This window comes from Microtus oregoni, unplaced genomic scaffold (genome assembly GCF_018167655.1).
Source record: "Microtus oregoni isolate MIOR12 unplaced genomic scaffold, Mior012 000014F_ref0000157, whole genome shotgun sequence".
NCBI classification, from domain to species: Eukaryota; Metazoa; Chordata; class Mammalia; order Rodentia; family Cricetidae; genus Microtus; species Microtus oregoni.
The window spans coordinates 20,218,502-20,244,992 of NW_024543073.1; the positions used below are offsets into that span (position 1 = coordinate 20,218,502).

Below are 26,491 nucleotides of genomic sequence, written 5' to 3' on the forward strand. Positions count from 1 at the left end.
CCTGGCTCTGGCTCCTCACGCTGGGCCTGGCCTCACTCACTGTTTCTGGTGCTGTTGTTCCTGCCTTCCCATGCCGCCCCCTCGGAGGCTGTGTGTTAATCTTCGGCTCTGCAGCCTTCAGCTAAACTCAAACTAGCCCGAGACCGATCCCAGGAGAGTACCAGGTGAGGGAGAGAAGGGAGAGGGTTTGGAAATAACTTTTAGGGACAGAAGCAGCTCTGGAGGGAAATGATGCCTGTCCGCTCTCGCCTCACGGACACATTCTGGTCTTTGCCACAGGCGTCTCTAAGGGCCCCGGAGCTATTCAGGCCTCAACACTTTCCCTTTTAATAGCAGATGCCGCTTACTACTTTCCACTTCACTGAGCCCTTTTACAGTCCAGACCTGTGCTCCAACAGCAACGCAGGAGGTATCCTGGGAGAACAAAGATGCTTCCTAAATAATCCTCAAAGAGTCTTAGTGTCAGACACGAACATTCCTCTTCCCCGAGTGAGTCTTACGCAATGCTAAGGTTCGGTTCACTTAGGAATCACTGGGCTGAAACAGTCGTAACTGGACAGCGCTGAAATCCAGACACACCCCGGACACTTTCCCCGCTCTCAGAGAAGCTGAGCAAGATAGATTCTTAGCCAGTAAACCTGGCTATTTTTCCAGAATATGGAATACAGCTATTTACTCTTGGGAAACCCTTAGGAGGGGAAATAACCATAATTTCCCACCCTGTAAAAATAAAAATCAAGTTTTTTCTTAATGTGCAAAAAGAATTGCATGGCATCTTCTGTTAATACAAACATTTTGTGTTGCACACACGAAATGCTTATTCAAAAAAATTGAAAAAAAAAGAAAAAAAATACAGCAAAACGATTGGCGTCTATTTTTTAAGCCATTTCTGAATCCTGTTGTTTCTAACATGAAGCAAATACTACCCCTTTTTCCTAAAATATAGTGGAATTAAGTTAATACATTGTTGCCTTTTCTCATTGTAGTCATTCTTCTCTTTCTAAAATTGTTACAATTTCTGAGTTGGACAGTCCTGGGCTTTGTAAATAGGACAAAATTTGGTTTCGGCTAGAAAGGAACAGTCCAGGGTTGGTGGGTGATCTAAACTCTCAAAACCACTCTGACGTGGAAGCAATTTCACTCCCTGCCCCCCCCCCCCCCCGGGATTGCCCCCCCCCCTTAACTGCGCCGCAAGGCTCTAAAGACTGTGTCCCACTTCAGACACTTCCTTCAAATGCTAATGAGCAACTCACAAAAGCAAAACAGGACCAGACTGGTTTCTGGTACTTGGAGCAGCTGGGAATGACCACCCTCCACTTCTTCCCTGAGTTTCCCGACTCCCTTTCCCCTGGGTCTTCCTCAATGTCTTCAGGAGCCCCCGCTGTGTCTTTGCTCTCTGGTGCTCACTGACCTTCACATCAAATCCAGACACACCTAGGAATGTTGCCTGTCTCTTCTCAGGAGCTTTAGTCTGTACCCATAGTCACAGCAGGGATCCAGGCAAACCCCAGCCGTTCCCTGCTCTGTTAGCCTGCGGGTCCTTGGAATACTCAGAACAGGAGGACAGTGCGGTCCCGTCTTAGAGGAGACCGAACTAGTACTCAGGATGATGAACTTACCCTACCATGACCAGAGAGCTAATAAGTGAGCAAAGATTCAACCCAGGACTATGGAACCCATTTTACAGGTCCTGCCTCCTTACCACAGGGTCCTTTCTAGAAGGAGGCAGCATTGCTGATTGTAAGAGGCAGGGAAACTGAGCCAGGAAGAGAATAGGGTTTTTGGAAAGAGCAAGAGGCCAAGCAACTTCAGGGAGTTATCAAATCTCACCCTGAAGGCTGGGGATGAGGTGGGGGGTGGGGCTCAGTAGATAAGAGTCCTTGCCTAACCAGCACCAAGTAATCCCGGTTGGAGGGACTTGCTTGTAATCCTAACACTTGGGAAGTGGAGGCAGGAGGATCAAGAGTCAAGATCCTTCTCGGTTACCTTATAAATCAGAGACTAGATTGGGCTACATAAGACCCTGTCTTCAAAAAAACAAATCAACAACAACAACAACAAAATAGCAGCCAGTGCTCTTAACCTGGAGCCATCTCTCCAGGCCTCTGGTCTATCTTAAAGATGCCACTGTAACCCCCTGAGGGGTTTGCAGAGGTTGACTAAGAGTTACAGGACATTTGTTTAACCAGTATATTTAAGATCGGCTTTCTCTCTCTCTCTCTCTCTCTTCCTCTCTCACTCTCTCCTTCCTTCCTTCCCTCCCTCCCTCCTTCCCTCCCTCCTTTCTTTCTTTCTTTCTTTCTTTCTTTCTTTCTTTCTCTCTTTCTTTCTGTCAGGGACTCATGTAGCCCAGGGTGGCCTCTAGCTTGCCATGGAGCTAAGAATGACCTAAAAGTTCCGATTCTCCTGCCTCTACCTCCTAAGTGTTAGAATTACTGTCCTGGGTGGGTGTACTATCCTCACCCAGTTTATGTGGTGCTGGGGGTCAAACTCATGGCTATGTATGCTAGGCCACCACTTTACCAACTGAGCTACATCCCAACCCTTTACTTGTCTCTTTGAAACAGGGTCACACTATTTAGGTCTGGCTGGACTGGAACCTACAGTTGGCCCTGCCTCTGCTTCCCAGATACAGAGATTATAGGCTTGTCCCACCATGCCTGGGTCCTTAAGGTCAGCAGAGCTGGGAAAATCACTTAGCTACATATCAAGCCCCTGGCCACTTTGGCTAAGAAACAAAACAAACCGCTGTGAGAGGAACACTCCTGCCCATTGTTTACAGTCTTGTAAGAAAGGGGCTAGCCACAAACCACTGTGATAGAGGGTGTGTCTGTGGTCACCGCCAAGCTGTATACAGGGAAATTGTTTGCTGTGTAAATATTTTGATATAAAATGCCCCCCACTTGCCCAAAGAGACTGTTATGAATGATTTTACAAGGAACATCAACAATTAGGTTTCTCTGAAACGAAGTTGGTGGTGTCACCCTTGAGAGTTATGCCATGTGAACCTGATTCCGCCCTGATGCAGAACTTCTGACTACAGCTCTCATAATCACTGTACTCTATAGAAATAAGCCACCCTGCAACACATAGGAGCGCTTCACCAATCCTAGACACCCCTTAATCTAGTCCAATTAGCATCCGGGACCAACTACCGCCCTCCCCTCCCTCAAGGACCGCAGAGCCACTCCTGCTGGCGTGATGACTGACTGTCCACTGCTCGTCACTCCATCTTACTTCTATAAGTAGTCCTTGGTCCAGATGTTGCCAGCTGACTCCCCAAGGAGTGAGCCCATTCTGCTCTGCTCAACATGATTGTTTTCCAGGAGGTGAGGTTCTCCTTGCTGCTGTATCTCCCATGACATTGTGGCTAACCTGTTACCGCATGGCTCCTGTCGAAAGTCCCGGCTCAAGTTTGAAAGTCTCCCCAAACTGTTTTCCTTAAAAGTATTTTCTCCAGGAGGTTGGTGAGATAGCCCAGCAGGGAAAGGAACTTGCTTCCAGACCTGACCTCCTGGATTCTATCTTTGGGATCCATGTGGTGAAGGAAAGAATCAATTCCCAAAAATTTTACTTTGACCTCTAAATGAATGCAATAATACATTCAGGATCACACGTGCACATACAGATATGTCACACAATAAATAAATGTAAGAAAATTTAAATATATATTTAATATATATTCCACTTATGTGACAAAAAAAATCTAAGCTTAAAAATCAGAAAACTGGGGATAGAGAGATAGCTCAGGAGTTAAGAACATTTGCTGCTCTTTCAGAGAACCCAGGTTTGGTTCCCAGCACCCACATGGTGGCTTACAACGTCTGTAACTCCAGTTCCAGGGGATTCTATGTCCTTTCTGACCTCTGTGAGCACCTAGAAAGCATGTGGCAGTGTACAGACACATATGTAGGCAAAACATTCATACACATTAAAAAAATAAATATAGTTCTTTAAAGCTGGGTGTAGTGGCGCATGCCTTTAATCCCAGCACTCAAGAGGCAGAGGCAGATGGATTTCTGTGAGTTTAAAGCCATCCGGGTCTACAGAGCAAGTTCCAGGACAGTCAGAGCTATACAGAGAAACCCTGTCTTGAAAAACAGCAATAATTTTTTAAAATAAAGAAAACCCGAAGTTCATAAGTGTAGACAATAGTTGGTCACCAATGCCGGAAATAATTATCACAGGAGACTATGTCTTTGGGTCATGATTGTTGTAGGAGCTGCGGGCTGTGTTCCTGCTGCCCCAGCTCCTGGTCACCTGGCTAGCTTATGCCCCGAAATAACACACAAATTGTATTCTTTTAAACACTGCTTGGCCCGTTAGCTCTAGCCCTTACAGGCTAATTCTCATATCCCGATCAACCCATCTCTAATAAACTGTGTAGCACCAGTCTTACCGGGAAAGATTCAGCATGTCTGACCTGGCGGCTTGCTTCATCGCGTCTGCCCAGGAGAGGGGAGCATGGCATCTGTCTGAGGCGTCTTACCTTACTTCCTCTTCCTCCCAGCATTCTGTTCTGTTTACTCCACCCACCTATGTTCTAAGCTATGAGGCCAAGCAGTTTGTTTATTACTTAACCAATGAAATCAACAGATTGATATATGACACTCCCACATCATTTCCCCTTTTTCTGTTTAAACAAAAAAAGAAGGCTTTAACTTTAACAGAGCAAAATTACATATAACAAAACAGATATCAAGCAAGAATTACAGTTACAATATATATATATTTTATCTTTTATCATAACGATGGAACACTATAACTATAACTATCTATCTATTCTTCAACTCCATCAAAGACTCCAGAAGAATACAATATTACCTAAGCAAACAAAAAGTAAGCAACTTTCAAAAATCTAGAAATGACAGAGACATCTCGCTGCCTGTACAGTCACCCTAAGTTCCTCTGTACCGTTGGGGCATCTATCTTCAGCCTACAGGCCCATAGTTTCCAGCAGACATTTCAATGAAGCAGGAAATTTCAAAGGCAGTTCAGTCATTATCTGCTGTGTCCTGCACAATGTCTCACAGACTCTTTCATGAATCAGGAACCCCAAAAGACTGTCTCACCTTTAGGCAAGTTCAGCAGTCCTCTCTCTGCGGGTTCTTTGTGGTCCAGTTTATGCAACAATCCAGGCAAGAGCAGTTTCTTGCCCAAATGGCTATCAAACTCCATAAGGAGCCTCTTCGATGCCCATCTTCTTCTTGAAGTAGATTGGTGCTGCCAGGAGCAGAGTGTCTCATTGTCATGAAAAGTCCTAAGTTATTAAAACATTTAAAATGCCATATTCTATAATCTTTGAAAGATATGAAGAATGCCTATCTAAAATATATCTATGCACATCTAAAAATCTAACTAACATGACTACAAGATTGATTATTATTAGTGATTATCCATTAACAACCTATATACATTACATTTTTAAATGAACTACATAATCACAATACCTTAATCAAGATCAGAAATACTTATACATATAACAAAATTGACATTAAATATCTATCAATAAAGCAAAATCTATACTAATGCAAATTATTCATACTTATATCATATCCCCCTTTAAATGTAAAAGAACATTTATAAACAATATTTGGGAATATGGGCACAGTTATTTCTCTCTAAACTGCTTCCTGCTGAATGGGGGCGCTGTTATTTAGGTCTTTTATGGTATAACCTGTGTGCTAGGTTTATCTCAGTTGACAGTTGAGTGAAGTAATTTTCTGAAGGTGTTCACAGCAACCTTTCAGGAGGGCGTAGTCTATCATACCATACTGGGATAGAAGCAATCCACAGGGTTTCATCCTCTGTGAAAACAAAAGGAGAATCTCTTTTCCAAAGTATCATATCCTTAGATCCAAATTCTGAAGTCAAGGTATTTTCAAAATATCTATGTTGGATTAGTTCAGCAGCATTTATAAACAAATATCTTTTAGCAGCTGTTGCTCCTTCCTCAGCATTCAAACAATTCAAAGAGAGCATAATAGCATACAGTATCAGAATTCTCTGTTTATTTTCCATCTTTGTACGGCTTTATTTTAACTCTATTTTGTTTATTTTTACTTTTTGAGACAGGTTTTCTGTATATCTTTGTCCTGGAATAACTTTGAAGACCAGGCTGTCCTTGAACTCTCAGAGATCCGCCTGTCTCTGCCTCCCAGGCATTGGGATTAAAGGTGTGTGCTACCACACCTTGAAGTCACAGAGGTCAATCTCCCTCTGCCTTCCAAGTGTTGGGATTAAAGGTGTGTCCTACCACACCCAACTACTCTGTTTCTTCCTTTTTTTTGTTTTTTACTTTAAGAACTTTAACTTTTAGTCTGCATATATTTTTAACACACTGTAAACCATTTAGAAATTTTCTTTGTTTTTGAATCTCTCTTTACTGTATCTCTCTCTCTTTTTCTGACCACATGAGCCTTTAAATTACTGAGCAATATGGGTAGGATTAAAGCTGTGGCTTTGGCGGCTAGATCCAGCCCATTCCTTAGCTTTCAGTCTCATGGCGGAGGTACGGGCTCTAGCCATGTTTACCGCCACAACTCTATGGCGTTTTAAGGTCCTTGCCTGCAAACAAGCTACAACACTCAAATGTTCTCTCTGTAGCTGACCTCCTGCCTCAGAGAGTCAGAGTTTGCCCTGGCAGGACGGCCCACAAAGCTGGCATTTTAAAACGGCTCAGCTTTTTTTCCTGCTACGGCTGAAAACCGAAAAGCATGCGTTCAGCTTTTCATTAACACCGTTTAAGTGTTTCGTAGCAGGACCTCTTAAGAGCTGCAGGGTTTTGCAGCTAAAGCTGAATCAGGAAGCCTCTCTTAGATGAGAGCGCTTGCTTGCCTCTGGCAAGCAGAGCAGACCCTAGAAATTGCTGCTACCAAGAAAACATGCTTTACTCTTTCCCAAGCTTTCTCAGGCTTTCAGTGGATTCAGTTGTCCACACGTCTGGGCTCCACATGATGTCATTATCAGTTCAGTCTTTGGCTGTCGTCCAGATGTCCCAGCCCCAGGGTATACAAGTCAAGGGAATATTAGTTGAAAGAGGCACTTTCAGCTTCTAGGTACCCCTCCAGCTCGAAAGATCTATAGGTCTAAAAAAGCCAACGTCCAGAGAGATGGCGAGAGGTATCTGAGAGAAAGTCACTCTCCGCAGGAGTACAGAGGAAGGGCAGGAGGCATACTTGGCTTGGAAACCAGTAGGGAAATAAATAAAAGACAAGGCTTGATTTTGTGTGTGTGCAAATTGAGGAAGAGGCAGCATGAGTGCACCTGTCAGGGTGTGCGGTTTATAAAGAGGGATGTGGGGGACACTTGAATTCTTCAAGGAAGGAACTGGACTGTTTTGGTGCACATTTCAACAGATTTACTTTAATTACAACACTGAGGGATGACCGGTGGATATGGAAGGCTATAAGGAAGGAGTCCAGCCACCAGGCTACTGTAATAATATATGCAGAAGGTAGCCACCACTCAGACCAGGGTACGATTTCAAGTAGAATTGCTGATCGATCAGATAGGAAACATAAAGAGGCCAGGGACAAAGAAAGATTTTCCTTTCTGAAGAACCGGAGGGATGGAGGTGGAATTTGAAGTGATGGGAAGATTGTACAAGGAGAGGTGAGATGCTGGGGGATGCAGCAGAGTCTAGTTTGAGACTTACACTTGGTAGGCTGTAGACAGACCCAAGAATGCGAGATGAGTGGTTTATGTCTGTGGTGGAGAGATCTAGGGTAGACAAAGAAATGTGGAGTTAATGTATAGGCAGTACTTAAAGCCAGAGGGTTGAATACAGTAACTGGGGAATGAATACACATTTAGGGAAGTAGTCAAGGATGAACCCAGAGTCACTCCACCGTAGAGAGGTCAGCAGTGTGATCAGGCACCAGCAGAGAAACAACTCTGAACTGCCATGAGGAGGCTCAAGGGCAGAGTGGGCCTGGGGAGGACAATGTATTGTTTCTATAGTTAGATTGGGTATTTGAAGGCTGGGAAGTGATTGTAGGATTCACTGTGTGTTCTGTCATTGCCAGCTTTGTCCAGAGTGTGTGCTCAGTGGATGACTGAGTGAAGAGAAGAGCTTTTCCTCCAGCTAGACCTGACTGGCTCACACCGGTTCAGGGGCTTCTCATTTCATGCCTTTTCTCTCACGGTTAATGTCTTCTTCAAGTTGTGGGGAGTGGGAAGAATACAGGAAGTGCCCTGTCTCTGGCAGCCAGGCAGTCAGGAGTTAGCTGTGACCAACATAGTGTTTCACAGACTCATACAGTACCTCAAGGCCTTCCAGGCAAATGAATCATCAGTTCTTCTTTTTTTAAAAAAAAAAAAATTCTTGACCTCAGAATTTGAGAAAAACACCTGCAAACTGACTTCTATGAAAGTAGTTCATTTTGGCTGCTGTAGGAAATTACACATTTATTTATTTATTCATTCATTCATTCGTTTATTTTTGTGATGGTGCTGGGGATGAAATCCAGGGTCTCAAGTATGCTAGGCAAGCTCTTTACCCCTGAGCTTCATCTCCAGACCAATAAACCATATTTTTGAGATTGTTGACTAGTAGCATTGCTCACTGAAACCATTTCTTGGAAAGTTTGGTGATTCAAACTCAGTTCCTATCCAATGTCAGTGAACCTTGAAAGTGGCTAGAGGCTCACAGTGGTTCTCCGAAGAGATTTCTCACTGAAGACAACCACCGAACAGCAGCGGCTCTCTCTGTGTCAGGCCCGGTGCTCAAAAACACTTCACCCGCATTGAACAAACTGAATCTTCACAGCCACCGTACAAGAAAGGGGCCATTATCATACCCAGATAGCAGATGCAATTGTGATAATTACAGATGATCAACTGGATGTTGGGAAAGACTGAAGGGATAGCAGAGATGAATTGTGTATCTGTCTTCTGGAGTGGCCTGGTCCCTATCAGAACAGGGCTGCTTAGCATTGCTCAGACTGGGGTGGTTAGGAAAGGGGTGCTGTGAGTGACCGTGCTCGGAAAACAGCACACACCAGGACAGCTAACAGACGCTCCAGGGTGTGGGCTTCCTTGAGCAATGATGCAAGTTCACATGTTCCATTCCAGACTTAGAGAACCAACCCTCCAGAGAAGGGACTTGAACCCTACAATAGAAAAAACACCCCAGAGGACTCTCTTTGCTGCTGGAGTCATACAGTCATGTACATATGTACACACACACACACACACACACACACACACACACACACACACTACTAAATAAATATAAAAAGAAGATACTAAAATACTAATATGGCTTTGCTTCCCCCTATTTTTTGTTTTTGTTTGTTCGTGGTTTTTCTGTGTAACCCTATCTGTGCTGGAAACTCACTCTGGAGACCAGGCTGACCTCGAGCTCAGATATCTGCCTGTCTCTGCCTCCTGAATGTTAGGATTAAAGGCTTGTGCGACCAAATCTGGCCACTTCCCCCTGTTGATTGATGTGAGGGATCTTTAGGTTAGAAAAGACTTTCTGAAGGGTGGGCCCTGGAGCCACACCCAAAGCTGTGGTAGGGGGGTGAGACAGATCCTCCTGAAAGAAAGGGAAGAGAAAGCCATTTTTTGTTCTATATCATATCAGAACCTCTGTTTTATCCTTAGGAGTGTCTTTAAATGAGACAAAAATGTTAGTCCCATTTCATAAAGAGGGATCAAAACATAGAGTAAATAAATTATCCAAGGTCACAGAGGTGCAAGTGGAGGGGAGCCAGACTCTACCCAAAGGCTCCACAAATGACGCTCAGTTCCATTCAAATTCACCAAAGACCTTTCTTGAGATACAGACATTAAGACATTAGAGACCCACCAAAGACGTTCCATTAAAGAGAACTATCTCATCCCTGGGGGCTTTGTCTGGTCACCCTACTCTCTCTGCGTCTTCCTCTCTCTCTCTCTCTCTCTCTCTCTCTCTCTCTCTCTCTGTTTGTGTGTGTGTGTCTTAGGAAAAATGCTTTTATTACCTGTCCATTTTTGTCATCCAGAGAGGAAGCATTTTATTTTCATGGCCTATTACGGGCCACTTGCTTTTCTTCCTACGTTTGTGTGAGCCCCTGGCAGGGGGGGGGGGGGGTGCAGAAGGAACAGGAAGAAGACTATCTATCCACCCAGAGTGTTGAGTAAGTGTGACCGAGACCTTTCATCAGACAGACTCCATTCTGCACGCTTACAGGACTACAGTGGTAACCATTTGGGTTATGACTGTGTAGATATTAATAACTGTCACTGGTGACTGCCTCACTCAAGACTCCTGAGAGGATATGTGGAGTCAATCTCACCCTTCACTCTGGCATGGAATCCCTCTGCACAAGCCAGGTGGATGGCCTCCAACCCGGGACAAATGGCTAACTCGGGCTTTTCTGCTAACCCTGTGGTAATCTCAGCGAGCTGGCAAGGACTGCAGTTGGCTCTTTCCACACTGAACTGAAATCACTCTCCCCACTTCGCGCTCTCTCAGATCCTCTTCTGCACCGGAATTCTTCCAATATCTTCTCTGTTATTTAAACCACAGTTTAAATGAACAACAGAGAGCTTTGATTTATTCTAGCTTATTTTTCCCTTATTTTTGAGATACGGTCTCACTAAGCCCAGCTAGCCTCCAACTCTTTATGCTTCTGCCTCCGTCTCTGGGGTGCTGAGATTACAGGCTTGAGCCACCACGCCTAGCTTTTGTTCTCCCATTTAAAGAGCAAAGTATCACTAGCATGGTGAAGGCATGTGTACCTATCTCGAGTACTTCTCCTTTCCCGGTGTGTGTCCCTGTGGTGGGGATCAACCCGAGTCCCCGGGCATGACATGCTAAGCACATGCTCTACTACTGAGCTACACCCCCAACCCAAACTTTATATATTTCTTTGGATTATGGGATTGCATGCAGAAGAGACCCGTCCCTTGTGGAATCAGGTATAGAGCAACAGTTTGTGAAAATCATGGCATGTCTTGAGCTTGAATGTGAAGCCCATTTACAAACCGTGCTTATGAGCTGTGCAACTTGAGGCAACAAACTTTCCAAGACCCATTTCCTGTTCTGTGAAATGGGAAGATGGATGGGAGTGGGCATAGGCTGCTGTGGACCTTAGGCAAGCTAATGTTACCGAACCATTAGCACTTAGTACTGAAGTGCCTGTTCCACCCACGTTCCCTGCGCTAGCTCACGCGTCCAAGTTTGTTCAAGGACACTGGTCAACAGGCTTTCTACCCCTTTGGATGCCACAGCAGTCTGCCTTGCCTCTGCTCATCCAAAGTCACTGTCAGCTGAGCTGGTGGCACAGGCTGTCAATTAGGAGGTTGAGGCAGGAGAATCCCCACAAGTTCGAGGTCAGGCGGGTGAGGGAGAGGGAGAAGGCTTTCACAAAAAAGCCGAACCAAGACGAGAATCAACAAAACAACAAAGAAACAAAAACCTCTTGCACTTCAGGTCCCTCACTGCCCATTACACCACAAAGCCTGCCATACCAATTACTGAAGGCAAAGGCAGTGAGTTTAGGTTTTCTAACATTCACGAGAGGTGAGTGAGGATGACCTCACTGGTTCTCTGAAATAATTAAAGGTTAAAGGTCCTTTGGACGTCGCCCAGGCTCTAAGAACCCTGGGTCCCAACCTTCCTGTCATTTGCATTCCAATGTAGCCACCTCACCGGTCCAGCCCCACCCGCAGGCGACTCCCGCAGCCTGGTGGCGGCGGGCCAGCACACCAGAGTGGCAAGCAGGCAGGTGGTGCTGCGCCAGGTGGCCCGGGGTGGGGCCAGCGGAAAACGCTCGGAGGGGGCGTGACCGAGGCGTGGCCTCCTGTGGGCGTGGCCTCCCGCAGGTGCGTCCAGGGGCTCCGGTTTCACTGAAACGAATCTCGCTCTGGGGAAAGCTCAGTGCTTCCCGGGTTAGGGGAAGGGGGACCCGGTGTTCCGAGTTTGGAACCAGTGGCGTCCGACGTCAGGGCTGCTGCGAGGATGCGAAGGCTAAGCCTGGCGTGGCTTCTGGGAGGCGTCATCCTTCTGGCGGCCTCGGTCTCCTGCAACCGGACCTTCCAAGGTGAGGACCTTGCACCGGGAGGGCTTAGGCGGCGGAGGAACTCTCTCGGTTTGTGGTGGAAGCGGGCCAGGCGCGCACTTCTCCGCGCACCCCTAGACTCTCTCATTGGTTTTGATAGGAGGACCAATCAGCTGGGACACCCGGGAAGTGTCCCCAAGGACGTACTAGAGACAACCATGATCTGGGCACTTCCAATTTCTACCGGTCGGTGTGGTTCGGGGAGGCAAGGAAGGAGCGCCTTCGTCTTTGGGGTGCCCTGAAGATTCAGCCTCCCTTTCCTCGGGTGGTTTCTTTGCTAACACTGAGTCATTAAGAACTTTTCCTGGACCCTATGAACTACCTCCGGTCTGGTCCTATTGGACCTTGGATTATAGCAAGCTGACAGCTCAAGACCGGGTGGAGTAGTGAGTGGGAGCCCTGGGAAGTTCCCACTTCGCTTTTTGCGCTCTCACACACTCAGTGAACACTTTCCTTGGGGGTCGAATCACAGGGTTCCAGACCCACTCGGGGCCGTAGCTCCTGGCATCTAGGTGGACGCGCTGGGTGAGGAACTCAGGCAGTTTGGGTGTCACGTGGTGGTTGAAGGGGAACTTTCAGGACTCCCACATTCGCCCAGGTGACATTCTGGCCTACAGATTTCGAGACCTTCCCGCCACCCGGAGCACACATTGGCAGTCACCCAGATCTAGAGCTAAGGCTGCCAAGTCCTAGGAACAGAACTGCGAGAGAGCGGTCCAGGGCGGTGCCTTAGGACCAACTTGCGTTCGGCCGCCGGGTTGGGCGGGTGGTACTGCTCCAGGTGAGCTCGAACTGGCGCCTCTAGAAGTCAAAGAGGCCGTCGCAGTCCCTAGGGTGGGGTGGGTTGGGGTGGGGGCGTTTGCAGCCGGCGGTAGAGCCATTGTGCTGCAAATAAGACCTAGTGTTTTCTTTTCCCCCAGCTAAACTTGCGGAGGTCTTGTAAAAGGCCGTTTCTCACTTATACCCTCTTAAAGCCGGTACTGAAGAGCGTCTAGCCCCTGTTTGCCTGCCGTTTAAAGTTAGAAATTTAAAATTCAGGGACAAAGGTTAATGTGTGCAAATTAAAAAAAGTGGTTGAAACTGATTAAATACGTTTATGATTCACACAGAATAGGAATCATACCCTGATTATTTAGCTCTCTTTGTTTACAGAGTGAGGGGGTTGGGAAGGGAGAGGTTCCTGGCATATACTGTGAACTTGATTTAACAATAAAAAAAAAAACCGGTTACTTGTTAACCCGAGCTATTTAATATCCCACTTTGGTTTTCCTCTCTGCACACTTAACGCTCCCATAGCTGGCAACTGTCCTTAAAAGTTAGTCTGGTAACAGAGACTTTATGTACAGGGAGTTTTTCTCCCAATTGAGATTAATTTTGGTTAGGAACCCGGGCATCTTGAAAGCTTTTCCCGCGAGTTACTGGACATCTTTGCTCACGCCCTTCTGGGCTGGTCTTTCCGTGTGTTCCTTGATTAGTTCAAGAGCAGATTGGATTTGGTTTTCTTCACCTCCAAAAGATTGCTTCGCAGAAACGGTCCCAACTTAAAATCACCTCATTTTTACAGGTGGGGGGGGGCACTGAATTCCTGAATTGACAGTGTGACATTTAAGTCAACTTCTCTCCAACCTAGTCATTACTGTCTGCCCCCCACCCACATCTCCACATTTATTTGGTTTTTTGATTTCTGTCACGCTGGGCTTTGCACCAACTAGGACTTGAGACATGTCCCATGACATGGGCAGTCCATTTCAGTTTTACTGACTGTTTCTTTGTTGTTGTTTGTGGGTTTTTGTTTTGTACCCTTTCTTTTTCTTTTTCTTTCTTTGAGACAGGCTCACTGTGTGTCTGTGCCTCCTGAAGGATGGCATTACATGCACCACCATGCACAGATAACATTTTCCTAGTTTAATTTTTTAAAAAAATATATGTGCATTGGTGTTTTTGCCTGCATTCATATTTTTCTTGAGGGTGTCGGATGTCCTGGGACTGGAGTTACAAAGTTGTGAACCACCAAGTCAGTGCTGGGAATTGAACCTGGGTCCTCTGAAAGAGCAGCCAGTGCTCTTAATTGCTAAGCCAGCTCTTTAGTTCCTGACATCCCTTTCTTTCTTTCTTTCTTTCTTTCTTTCTTTCTTTTTAATTATAAAAGTAATATGTGGGGGCTGGAAAGATGGGTTGGTCCCAGCATACACATGGCAGCTTATAACTGTCTCTAATCCCAGTTCCAAGGGATCCGACATCCTCACACAGACAAATGTGCACATAAAATAAGAATAAAAATGAAAAAAAGAATAAAAAAGGTAATATGTGGTCACTTTAAAGGAAAAATAGAAAGATGAGAAATGAAAGAGGAGAAATGTAACAAAATCATCCTAAACATTGGTACTTAAAATAACCACTACTAACATTAGATTCCTATTTCCCCATGCTTTTGTGCATGAGAAATACATAAATACACTGTCCCCAAATATAGAAAGTATTGTACAAGAATGGGGTTTTATTATGTTAAGGTCAGTAACACATTTTTAATGGCTTTGAAACATAGGCATATGCACACACCCCCCCCCCCCCCCATGCAACACACTGTTTATCAGGTGCTAAACCTAGGGTCTCCTCTGTGTTAGCAAAGCACTTTGTCACTGAGCTAGAACCTCAGCCCTAATTCTACAGTTTATTTTGAGGCAAGGTCTCCCTCAAATTGCCCAAACTCTCCTTGAATCCACTAGGTAATCCAGGCAGGCCTGGAACTTCAGATTCTACTTTATCCTGAGTAGCCGCAATTATAGACCAGCCCTTGCAAACCTGGCTTCATCTTAGTAAATCCGTGTTTGGTGAATAGGCGCGCGCACAGGAGATGTAGGATGGAAAGAACTCTGGGATGAAGGTGGAGCTGGGCCTTCAGGTTGCTCCTCTTTGCGTTCCTCGTGTTACTAATTAACCCTGGAAGCTCCTGTCTCTGGAAGGCTGTATTTGACTTCCTTATGGTTTTATTATCTGAAAAAATGTCGAGGAAAACAGTTCATTCTGGGGGGAAAACAGTTTAGCTCTGCCACTGAAATCTTTTCTTTTTCAGCCTGTGCTCCCAAGAGCTGGTAGCAAAAGAACTCTGGAGCTCGGAGCTCAGGAGAGGGTTAAAGCATCGCTATTTCCCCTACAAGATTAAGTCCTTTGAGCAGCAGGACCGTCCTGCAGCAACGGTTCTATTTGTGTTTCGATAATAAATCTATTTATGGTCAGAAGACAGACTTTGGTCCATACTTTCACAGGAGAGTTGTAGCGCTCATAAATGATTGAATCTTTTTTTCTTTCTTTCTTTCTTTCTTTTTAATTATAAAAGTAATATGTGGGGGCTGGAGAGATGGGTTGGTCCCAGCATACACATGGCAGCTTATAACTGTCTCTAATCCCAGTTCCAAGGGATCCGACATCCTCACACAGACAAATGTGCACATAAAATAAGAATAAAAATATGCCTATGTTTCAAAGCCATTAAAAATGTGTTACTGACCTTAACATAATAAAACCCCATTCTTGTACAATACTTTCTATATTTGGGGACAGTGTATTTATGTATTTCTCATGCACAAAAAATACCCAGATGATCATTTTGATCTACCATGGTAAACAATCGTTCAGCACAGGTTCTCCCCAGCACAGTCAGTGTGAGACAGGTCCCTGGAGTAAGTGACAGCTCAGAAGACAAGCACATTTTAACTTCTGATACATTTGCCAAATTACTTTAAAAAAGATTGTGTCCATTTGCGCTCTGTGTGGCTGAACACCTAAAAACAGAAAGATGACAGTGTATGGCCCTTCCCCTGTCACTCTACTTCAAGGAGACACATTTTTTATAGTTTGGTGAGAGATTCCTAGATTTAAGATTTTGTAAATAAATATACATTAGAATCTGATAGCAGGCCTGTTTTCTGTTTGTCTGCCGTGGGGGCCGGGTGTTGTCTTGAGCGTTGGGTGTATGTTTTCGTATGTTTGGCAGGACCTGTTGATTGTCACCCTGGAAATAAAGCCACCCTCAGAGCCAGGTACCCTGTATGTGTCCACATTCATACTCAGTGGCAGTCTGCTCAGTTCTGAAACACTGTGCCCACTTTACAGTTAAACCCTGGGATCCCTGCAGTTTCATGTACAGTACAGGATGGCAGAGCCATGCCTCAGGGACCTTTGAACAGTGTCACAGAACGTCGTAGTATGAACAACTGTTGTCGTTTGTTTGTTTTGCTACAAGATCTGCTGTGTAGCCCAGACTAGCCTGGAACTCACTCACGATCTGTCTCAGATTCTTTAGCGCTGAGTTTAAAGGCAGGACTCCCAGCTCTACTTTGTGTGTGTGGTGGGGGCTGGGGAGACTGGTTGGAAACCAAGCCTCATCCATGCTAGGCGAACACTTCACTACTGAGGGGGGCATCCCTAGCCTTAGAATCTTATTTCTGAGTTGGATTTTGGGATAATTTAAAAATGATGCCTTCTCCTCCTCCTTTTTCTTCATCTCCCCTCCCCCTTTTTAAAAATAGTATTTACTTTTAGCCTAAGTAGTATTTCTTTTTTTATAATAGCTTTCGTTGTTCCTCTTTTCTCTTTATTTTAGCATTCTTCTTTAATGTGGTTTTTTTGGTCCCTTTTTATGTGAACTTCACTAAGCTGCTACACATTTGGTTATAAGAGACCGTTTAACTCTTTGGCAGTAGACCCTTAGTAGTGAATCCATTCAATGCCAGCTATTATTAACCCTTGCCTAAATGTGTTTCATCTCTGCCCTCGCCACTTTCCAGCCCATCTCTCTGTGTTATTTTTATAGCTTCTTAGGTTCTCTACGCCAAACACTTTGCATAAAACAAACCAGCCTGTCTAGAGAGAGTTCAGTAACTTTGGGTAGACTTACAGAATTGTGATCATTTTGATTATCAGTAAGAAGCACCTCTGCTTGCCAAGTGCTGGGACAATGTCTGGTTTCAATACTTTATCTTCCTATTTGTTGCTAAATACCATTCTATTATGTGGAGAGTCTTCTTTTGTTCATCTGTTCTTCTGTTGATGGATACTTGGGTTGTTTCCATTTAGGTCTATTATGAATAACGCGGCTTTGAATGGCTGTGTACAAGTTTTTGAGTGGGTATGTTATCCTTTTGCTTGGGTATTGTCCCAGTTGATCTTCATTGTCAGCTTGACTGGATTAGAATCACTACAGAAACACACCTCTAGGTGTATCTACGCGGGTGTTTCCAGAACAGTTTTAGTTGAGTGCAGAAGGCCCATCCTGAATGTGGCCAGCACTGTTCCACGAGCTGGAGCCCCAGTCTGAATGCATAGGAGAAGCAGCAGATCCCAGCCTTCACCTCTTCGGCACCTTCCTGATAGACACAGTGTGACAACCTGCCTCACATTCCTGCCCTGGGCCAAAATAAACACTTCCTCCCTCAGTTATATGCTGCCAACCCTAGCAACAAGAAAACCAAGGCTTGTGAGGACACAGCCAGAGCTGGCAACCTGCAGCCTGAAGAGGTCCCTCACCAGAGCCTAACCTGCTGGGGCTTCCGTCGGTGATCTCCACACTCCACAACTGTGAGGAGCACATTTGTTGTGTATAAGTCACTCTCTCTCTCTCCCTCTATCTCCCGCCCCTCCCCCCAGTGTGTGTGTGTGTGTGTGTGTGTGTGTGTGTGTGTGTGTGTGTAACATGTCATGGTACATGGGGAGAACAGGAGATAACTTGTGGGACTTGTTTCTCTCAAGCATGTGCGTTCTGGTTGGGAGTCAGCTGGGCAGCCTTTACTCATGAAGCCTTCTTGCTGCCCCTACTTGCTCATTCCTTATCTCTTTGTTACATCTGCCCAGAGGTACTCTGATCCCGATGAGGTCAGAGTGCACTCCAGCAAGGCTTCTTCAGTGTGTGATGATCTCTTGTGACTATGATAGCTATAAACAGGCAATGTCTAGGCTTAGACTCCCTCCTTTCTAGAGAACATTATGTAACTTTCTTTAAGAACTGAAGACAATTGAGCGTCCTTATGAAAACTCTGAAATCTCAGCCACTGCCTTCAGAAGCTCAGGTAACTCACTGTGTTGCTTTGAATGAGACTGTTCCCCAAAGGCTCAGATATTTGAATACCCGTTCTCTAGTTGGTGGTGCTGTTTAGGGAGGTGTGTGACTTGTGTGTGTGTGTGTGTGTCTGTGTGTCTGTGTGTGATGTGTATGTTGCTGGAGGAAACATGTTCCATGGGGCAGGCTTTGTGATTAAGAGTCTCCGCCACTTTCAGTTTTCCCTTCCTGCTTCCTGCTTGTGTTTGAAGATGTGAGCTCTGAGTTTCCTGTTCCTGGCTGCCTTACCTGTAGCTTCTAGTCGTGGCCTTAGTTGTGGTGTTCTCTCAGAGCAACAGAAAAGGGACCATTACACCCCCAGAATTAGTGCCTGTGGGGCTGTTTCTGGCCGAGATGCCTTTGTGGCTGAGTGGGGTCCCCAGGCTGCTGCTCACAGGGCCCAGCTGTGCCACACACCACCCTCTGGGCAGCTGTGGAGGATTTACAAGATTCTCTTACATCTCTAAATGGTGCAGAATATGTTGGTACTAATATAGGTGACTGTGAATTAGTGAAAAAGGAGCTCATTTTTAAAAAGGCGACTTTTAATATTAAATTGAAAATTTTAGAAATTCTGTTTGAGAAGGTGTGGGGAGTCCATGCAGATGGGTCTCTACGGTTGCCAACATGTGGTATCAGTTAGGGGTAGTGGGGCATAGTGAGTAAAACCACGGATTCTAGTAATGAGCTAACTAAAGTGTCATCTCCTTACCTAACAATGGTTTAACTTTTGGACATTTCTCAGCTCACTGATCTTTGCTTTTGTGTCTCTGCTGTAAAAAGAGAACATAATAGTACTACTTGCCTTGTGAAAGTGATATAGGTTCCATGCACATAGCACAGTGCTGACAGCAATACCAGACCCACAATGTATTAGCACTAATGTGTATGATGACCGCCGTGGTCCTGTAATTCTTTGTGGTTGTATGTGTGACCTTTGGCACTCATGGTTCCAGTCCAAGGTCCTGTAGAAATGAGTAGAGGAGCCGGGGCTATGGATCCCCCTCAGTTCTTCCAGGGAGAGAGCCAGAGACAGGTCTCCAAACTCAGGCTTAGGAAGTTACACTGGGCCTCATGCCCAGGCCTCATGAGGCCCCACAGTACATGACAGGAAAGCAATCTACCAATTGAACTACATCCCCACCTCCTTAGGAATAATTGTTTTAGTTTTTAATTAATCATTTAATTAGAGACAGGGTCTCTATGTAGACCAGGCTGACCTCAAAACCACAGAGGTCCACCTGCCTCTGCCTCCCAAATGCTGGGGTTAAAGGCATGTGTCTCTATTCCCAGCTTTGTTTTAATTTTTAAAAGTGCTCTTTTTGGAAAGCTATAGAAAAAATTGAAATGATAGAAATATATTTATGTTGAATGAATTTATTCTCCCAAGCCTCCATGATGAACCGTGGCAGAGAACAACACATTCACTCTCTTGGCTCTGACGTGGGGAGGTCTGGCATGGAGACGGTTGGGGAAGAGAGTCTGCCCATACCATCTCCATGTCTGGGTGGCTGCTGCCAGTTTTGGTGTTCCTTGACTTGTTCTATCACTTTATTCCAGTCTCTGCTTCTATTGCCATTGTTTTTCTGTGGTGTTTCCTCCTTCTCTCTAGATTCCATCAGGCTAACTCTTACATCTGAATTCAACCCATTTCCAATAATCTGTGTATCACCATGTGGTTGTGGCTTTACCAGGTAAAGTTCCGTCCAGCTCCAGCAGGCCTACATGGCTTCCCTCTGATCCTAGAGCTAGTGGGCCAAGCAGTGATTTTAAATAATATAGTTTCTGTGTGATTATTTCGGGGCTGAGCAATCAGGAACGAACAAGCGGCCTCCTCCTACGCACCTCAGCTTTCTCAGCTGCTGAGACTATGGGCATGTGCTCTCACACCCAGGGTTATCTGTGATTCTGAATGATTAAGTCATAGCATAGGAAAAGCATCCTGAGTTAAAGCCTGCTGTTACATGCTTGAGAAATCAGAGCACACGTTGTCGTTGGTACAGTGATACTCAAAGGCTTGCTGCCAACTGAGTTCCGTGGGAGGGTGTTTCTAGAGCCAGCACAGAGGTAGGGAACTCCTGCCCATTATAGTAGTGGATTTCTTGTGGGTGGACAAGGGGCTGCCCCAAGGTCCTGAAACTTCCCTAATTGGTCTCTGGGACCGGGCGTGGCTGACAATCAGGCTGGATTCTGGCTTAAGGCCAGAGTAGGATAGAAGGACACTATAGAATGGGAACAGAGGCAGGGCTTCTGTCTTGCTACAACAGTGGCTCTCAACCTGTGGGTTGTGACCCGATTCAGGGTCCAACGACTCTTTCACGGGGGTTGCATATCAGATATTTACATTACAATTCATAACAGTAGCAAAATGACCTTTATGAAGTAGCAATGAAGATTTTATGGTTGTGGTTATCACAACATGAAGAACTGTATTAAAGGGTCACAGCATTAGGAAGGTTGCACTGCACTCGAGACTCCAAAAGAGTTATACACAATTCTAGGCTGATTTTTTTTTTTTGAAAACTAACTGACCCATCAAAGACTCTATGGATGTATAATTAAATAACAGAACGCTGGAGTGAAGCTATTTTTAAAAAAAAAGTTGTAATATCATCAGCCTTAAGATTCCGAGAAGACAGTGTTCTACATGCAGTCCCAAACTCCCACAGATTAAAAAAAAAAAAAAAAAGGAGTCTTATCTCTGGGCCTGAAAATGCAGCTTACGGGTGGAATACTTGCCTAGCATGCAGAAGAATTAGAACTTAACTGCTGCCAACCTGCCCTGCCCAATACCGTCACTCAAAGAAAATATTCATAATCCTCTAGTAGCATCTGTCTGTGTTTGTCTGAAACTTTTCATTGAAGCAAAGCAGCGCCATTGTTGGACCATTTAACCCTGTGTTGACCCTGCTCTCCTTTCTCTATCCAGGACCCAACAGTAAAGGAAGAAGTTTAATCGGCAGATTGAACACCCCCCCTCCAGACTCTGGGAAAGGGGTTACAGTAGTAGAACCTGGCTTTTCCATTGATGATTTCTCTACATCCATCCTCACTGGGAAGCTGACTACTGTCTTTCTTCCGGTCATCTACACCATTGTATTTGTGATTGGTTTGCCCAGCAATGGTATGGCCCTCTGGGTCTTCCTTTTCCGGACCAAGAAGAAACACCCTGCTGTGATTTACATGGCCAATCTGGCCCTGGCCGACCTCCTCTCTGTCATCTGGTTCCCCCTCAAGATTGCCTACCACCTGCATGGCAACAATTGGACTTATGGGGATGCTCTTTGCAAGGTGCTGATTGGCTTTTTCTATGGCAACATGTACTGCTCCATCCTCTTCATGACCTGCCTCAGTGTGCAGAGGTACTGGGTGATCGTGAACCCCATGGGACACTCCAGGAAGAGGGCAAACATTGCCGTTGGTCTCTCCCTGGCGATCTGGCTCCTGATCTTTCTGGTCACCATCCCCTTGTATGTGATGGACCAGACCGTCTATATTCCAGCCCTGAACGTCACCACCTGCCATGATGTGCTACCCGAGGAGGTATTGGTGGGGGACATGTTCAATTACTTCCTCTCCCTGGCCATTGGAGTCTTTCTGTTCCCAGCCTTACTTACTGCCTCTGCATACGTACTCATGATCAAAACCCTCCGTTCTTCCGCCATGGACGAGCACTCAGAGAAGAAAAGGCGGAGGGCTGTCCGACTCATCATCACCGTCCTGGCCATGTACTTCATCTGCTTCGCTCCTAGCAACCTCCTGCTGGTCGTGCACTATTTTCTCATTAAAAGCCGGGGCCAGAGCCACGTCTACGCCCTCTACCTGGTCGCCCTCTGCCTGTCGACCCTCAACAGCTGCATCGACCCCTTTGTCTACTACTTTGTTTCCCAAGACTTCAGGGATCAGGCTAAAAATGCGCTCCTCTGTCGAAGCGTCCGCACCGTCAACCGCATGCAAGTCTCCCTCACCTCCAGCAAGTTCTCCAGGAAATCCAGCTCTTACGCTTCTAGTTCAACCAGCGTTAAAACCTCCTATTGAACGGTGCCCGAGGATGGCGAGCCTGCTTCATGGTGCGTGTGCGAGGGGCGGGGATGCCGTGACATGGGGCTGTCATTTTCTAACCAAGCTGGTCTCAGCACTGACCACAAGCATGGGTGCCAGTATCAGAATTCTGCTCCTCTGATGTCCCGGAAACTCAGCGACCCGAGAGAAACCTACTTTGTGGGAGTGATGAGAAGGCAGAAATCCAGCGACACGCAGGAGTTACACCCAACAAGACTAAGTTTCTAGCTGAAACAATTTCTTCTCCATCTGGGGCGCATCACCGCCTTGTCAGGGCCCGAGGCCCTCGTACACCTCCAGGCTGGTTGACTGACTTTTCCCATGCGATGCGGAGACTGTAACTGAGTTCTAACCCGCGACAGTGAACTTGCTCTGGACAGTAGAATCCAGATGTCCAGTGGTTCATCAGAGCCCCTGGGGATCTTGTTCAGCGTGCAGGTCCCTCAGCTTCAGTAACCAGAGCTTAGATATGAAGGGGCCGCCGTGATATCTACAAACCTCAGTGATGTCTACCTGCACAGAACCATGGAGTCGAGTGCTGCTTCTGCTCACCGGGGCAGTGATGTTTGAAAAGAAAAACCAATATTTGCCTGTTGGTTTATTGGGATTTTCAGTTCCTTTATTATTCCTTTGTAGCTTTGTATGTCTTATTAGTCAAGAAAAAGAGAATGAGGATCTAAAACATGTAAATAAAAATTTTGTATAATTTTTTTTACTTACATCATTGTGGGTAATGGAATATTTTACCAACTGCAAATAACATTTACCTCGTAGTATTTTTTTAAGTCACTTTTTAAAATTGTATCATGCGAACAATTTTCATGATAACGCATCATCATAGCCTCAGTTCCTCTCCTGCTCAATCGTGTTCCCTCCCCCACACACCTCCTTTTCCCTCCGGCCACCCCCACTCCACCCGCTGCTGTCTCCCCCATTTGCTTTCAGGTACCATTTAGTATTTTTTAAATCTATTGTTGTAATATTTAATGTCCGTTTTGGCCACTTGTTATCAAATATGGAATTAAAGTCTGAAGGTCTGCCTGGAGAAGAGCGCAGACAAGGGGCGACAACCATTGCAGCGGTACATGACTCCCGACTTACTCTATGGACTGGTTGTGTTTGTGGCTTTAAAAATTATTTTGTTGTATGACTGATTTATAAAGAATACATGGACTTTTTTTAAAAAAAAAAAAACTTTTCAGCTGTGTGTTTATTTGTGTGAGGAGGGATAAGGAGAAGAAGGGGAGATCCTGCCATTCTAGACATGGTATAATGCTCAAAGCACACACATATACAAACACCTTTTCTTAATTAATTAATTAATTTACTTTTTACAGCTGTTCTTTTGAGAAAGGGTTTCTCTGTGTAGCCCTGGCTGTCCTAGAACTCACTCCATAGGCCAGGTCACCTGCCTCTGCCTCCCAATGCCGGGATTAAATGCCGTCACCACCCACATATTTTTAAACGCATCCCTTGGGGTCTAAACCTGGCCTCACACTCTTTTTTTAAATAAACATAAAAATGTAGCTCATGTTGCTCTAAATGTTGACTTTTCATTTGTTAGTGTGCTTTAATTTTTTGCCATATAATTCTACAACTTGGCCTCCATTTTTAAAGGTTATAGACCCTTTAATAGTCCAGATATATCACAATGTATATCGTCATTTCCCTACTGGCTGGCCCCTTGAATTATGCTAGCCCGTGTTATTTTTTTTTCCTTTTGACTATTTCAACATTATTACACTTTACATCTGTGTAGAGATATTATTGAGATTCACTTTACTGTTATCGAGACTCTGTTTCACTATATAGACCTGGAACTTGCTTATGTAAACCAGGTTGTCCACTTAAAACTCAGATCTGCTAGCCTCTGCCTCTGGGAGCTGGGGTTAAAGGCAGGCACCACCACTGCTAGGCAGCTTTGCTTCTTTTGCCCTTGAGGGGCAGCTTGGAAGCTTCTGGTCTTGAATTAGACCCTTGGTTGGAGACAGAAGGCACCGTGCCTTGAGCAGAGACGCCTTGGGTGTGACCATCTTTGGTTTTGTGGGCAGCACTGGTAGGAAGAATTGGAGTCTCAGCTGAGAATGAACATGTTGTACTCCCCTGGGTGATTTGCTAAGAGGGGCCCTTCATTTGAAACCAAATGTGAACTTGTTTTGCTGCTCAGGCAAAAATGTGAGGTTGACTTTGCTAAAGTAATTTACCTGAACATTTCCTTATTATTTTAGTTATTTGTAGCAGGAGTTTTGAAGTTGTAATTAATTTCCTGGTTATCAAGATATCACAAACCCCGGGGCTATAATCTCATCTGCATGCATACTTCAGTGACTACAACTTTATTTCAGAAACTTTTACCCTTTGAGAGGTTCTGGAAAGAACTAGAATGTATTAGACTCACTGTTAGCCCTTGAGTTTTGCTGGAGAGCTTGGCTGTCTTTTAGAAGTGAAGTTCTAGCTGGGTGTGGTGGCACCTATCTTTAATGCCAGCACTCGGGAGGCAGAGGCAGGAGGATCTCTGCGAGTTTCAGGCCAGCCTGATCTACAAAGAGAGTTCCTAGAGAGCTAGGGCTACACACAGAGAAAGCCTGTCTCAAAAACAAAAACCAAACAAAGAAAAAAAGAAGTGAAATTCTAGAGTCTATCTGAGTGAAAGGCAGGTATCCAATGCCCTCTTGAATCCCAGGTCTTGAGATGGGGAGTCAAGGCCCTCTCCACGTCACTCAAGCTTCAAGACTTCAAAGAAATGGCTGTTAATGTACTTTTGTATAAAGTGGGGTCACTGGGCACACACCTAAGAAATGCTATTAATGAGGGTAGTGCAGAGACTTTTGTGGTTTGGGTCTGAACTACGCATGTCTCTCCCTGCTGGCAAATCTCGGTTATTTCCATGCCTTTTTTTCCCTACTGGACAGAGTTTGGCCCAGACCAGAGTGGTGGGGTACCTTCTGCAAAAACCACAGACGGAGCCTGCAGGCTCCCTCCAGAGCTCCAGGCTAGCCATCATCACTCAGCAGCCATGTGCATGGGTTATTTGTCCCACAAACATGATGGCATCACCACATTATTAACTGCAAGTGATTAAGTCAGAACTCCTATCTGAGCACCAGCTTAGTCATGAGGCCGAGTCTCAGTGAATACATGAACACTGAAAGGAAGAGCTAGAGAGGAAGCTGTAGCGATAGAAATGCAAAGTGTCTATCGCTTTCAGAGAGGAACAGGTTTTGGTTCTTGACACCAGCACTGGGTGACTCAAAACCACTGGCAAATCTAGTTCCTGGGGACCTCATGCCCTCTTTTGCACACACACACACACACACACACACACACTGCACATAACGTTCATGCAGATACATAGTTTTTTTAAAAAAGAAATTCGGCTCTCTAGAATTTAGCCTACTCAAAGTTTTTAAAACATCCCACTCCAAAGGACTTTGAGAATGGTGATAAATGAAGAAAACAAACAAACAAACAAACAAACAAACAAAAAACCTGTCTGATGGCGCACACCTTTAATCCAAATACTCGGAGGCAGAGGCAGGTGGATCTCTGTGAATTTGAGGCCAGCCTGGTCTACATAGTAAGTTCCAGGACAGCCAAGACTATTTTGAGACCATGTCTCAAAAAACAACAACGAAACGACAAAAAACAAAACAACATAAGAAAATAAAAAGGACAGGTGGAAGTTGGAGAGATGCAGGACCTAGGTTAGGCTCCCAGAATCTACATCAGGTGGCTCACAACTTCATATAATCCAATTCCAGGTGATCTGGTGTTCTCTTCTGATCTCCATGAGCGCCAAAAAATATGGTACACACTCAGACAACCAGGCATACATATACAAAAACAAGCAAGCAGACAAAAACAGGGCTCGGCAGGGATACTGTGTGGGTAATTCTAAATTTCTCATGGCTTGCATATTTGGTTTATTGTTTTGTCTTTTGAAATATGGTCTCCATATCGTCCTGGCTTGCCTAGAATCTCTACATAGACCAGGCTGGGCTCAAATTGACAGAAGTCCACCTGCTTCTGCCTCCCAAGTGCTGGGATTGAACTACTTATACTATTTACTTTCATTTTGCTTTATTTTAGTTTAGCTCTGAGATAGGGTCTCACACTGTAGCTCAGGCTGCCCTGAAAGTTACTACATAGCCCAAGCTGGTCTTGAACTCATGGCAGCCCTCTTGTTTCAGCTTCCCAAGTTCTGGGATCATAGGAGAGGCCATCATATCTGTTTATACTTACACCTTGTCTTAGTCACTGTTCTCTTGCTGTGAAGAAACATCAT

The 26,491-nt window shown here is 45.2% G+C and overlaps 1 protein-coding gene across 1 annotated transcript; it reads left to right on the forward strand.

Annotated features, from left to right (window-relative positions):
• The first annotated feature begins 11,823 nt into the window (after positions 1 to 11,823).
• Positions 11,824 to 23,386, forward strand: F2rl1 (F2R like trypsin receptor 1). The gene is made up of 2 exons (XM_041663202.1): positions 11,824 to 12,032; positions 21,074 to 23,386. Exons 1-2 carry the CDS (start codon positions 11,951 to 11,953, stop codon positions 22,180 to 22,182), a joined length of 1,191 nt encoding a protein of 396 aa, XP_041519136.1. The 5' UTR covers positions 11,824 to 11,950; the 3' UTR covers positions 22,183 to 23,386.
• The last annotated feature ends 3,105 nt before the right edge of the window (positions 23,387 to 26,491 follow it).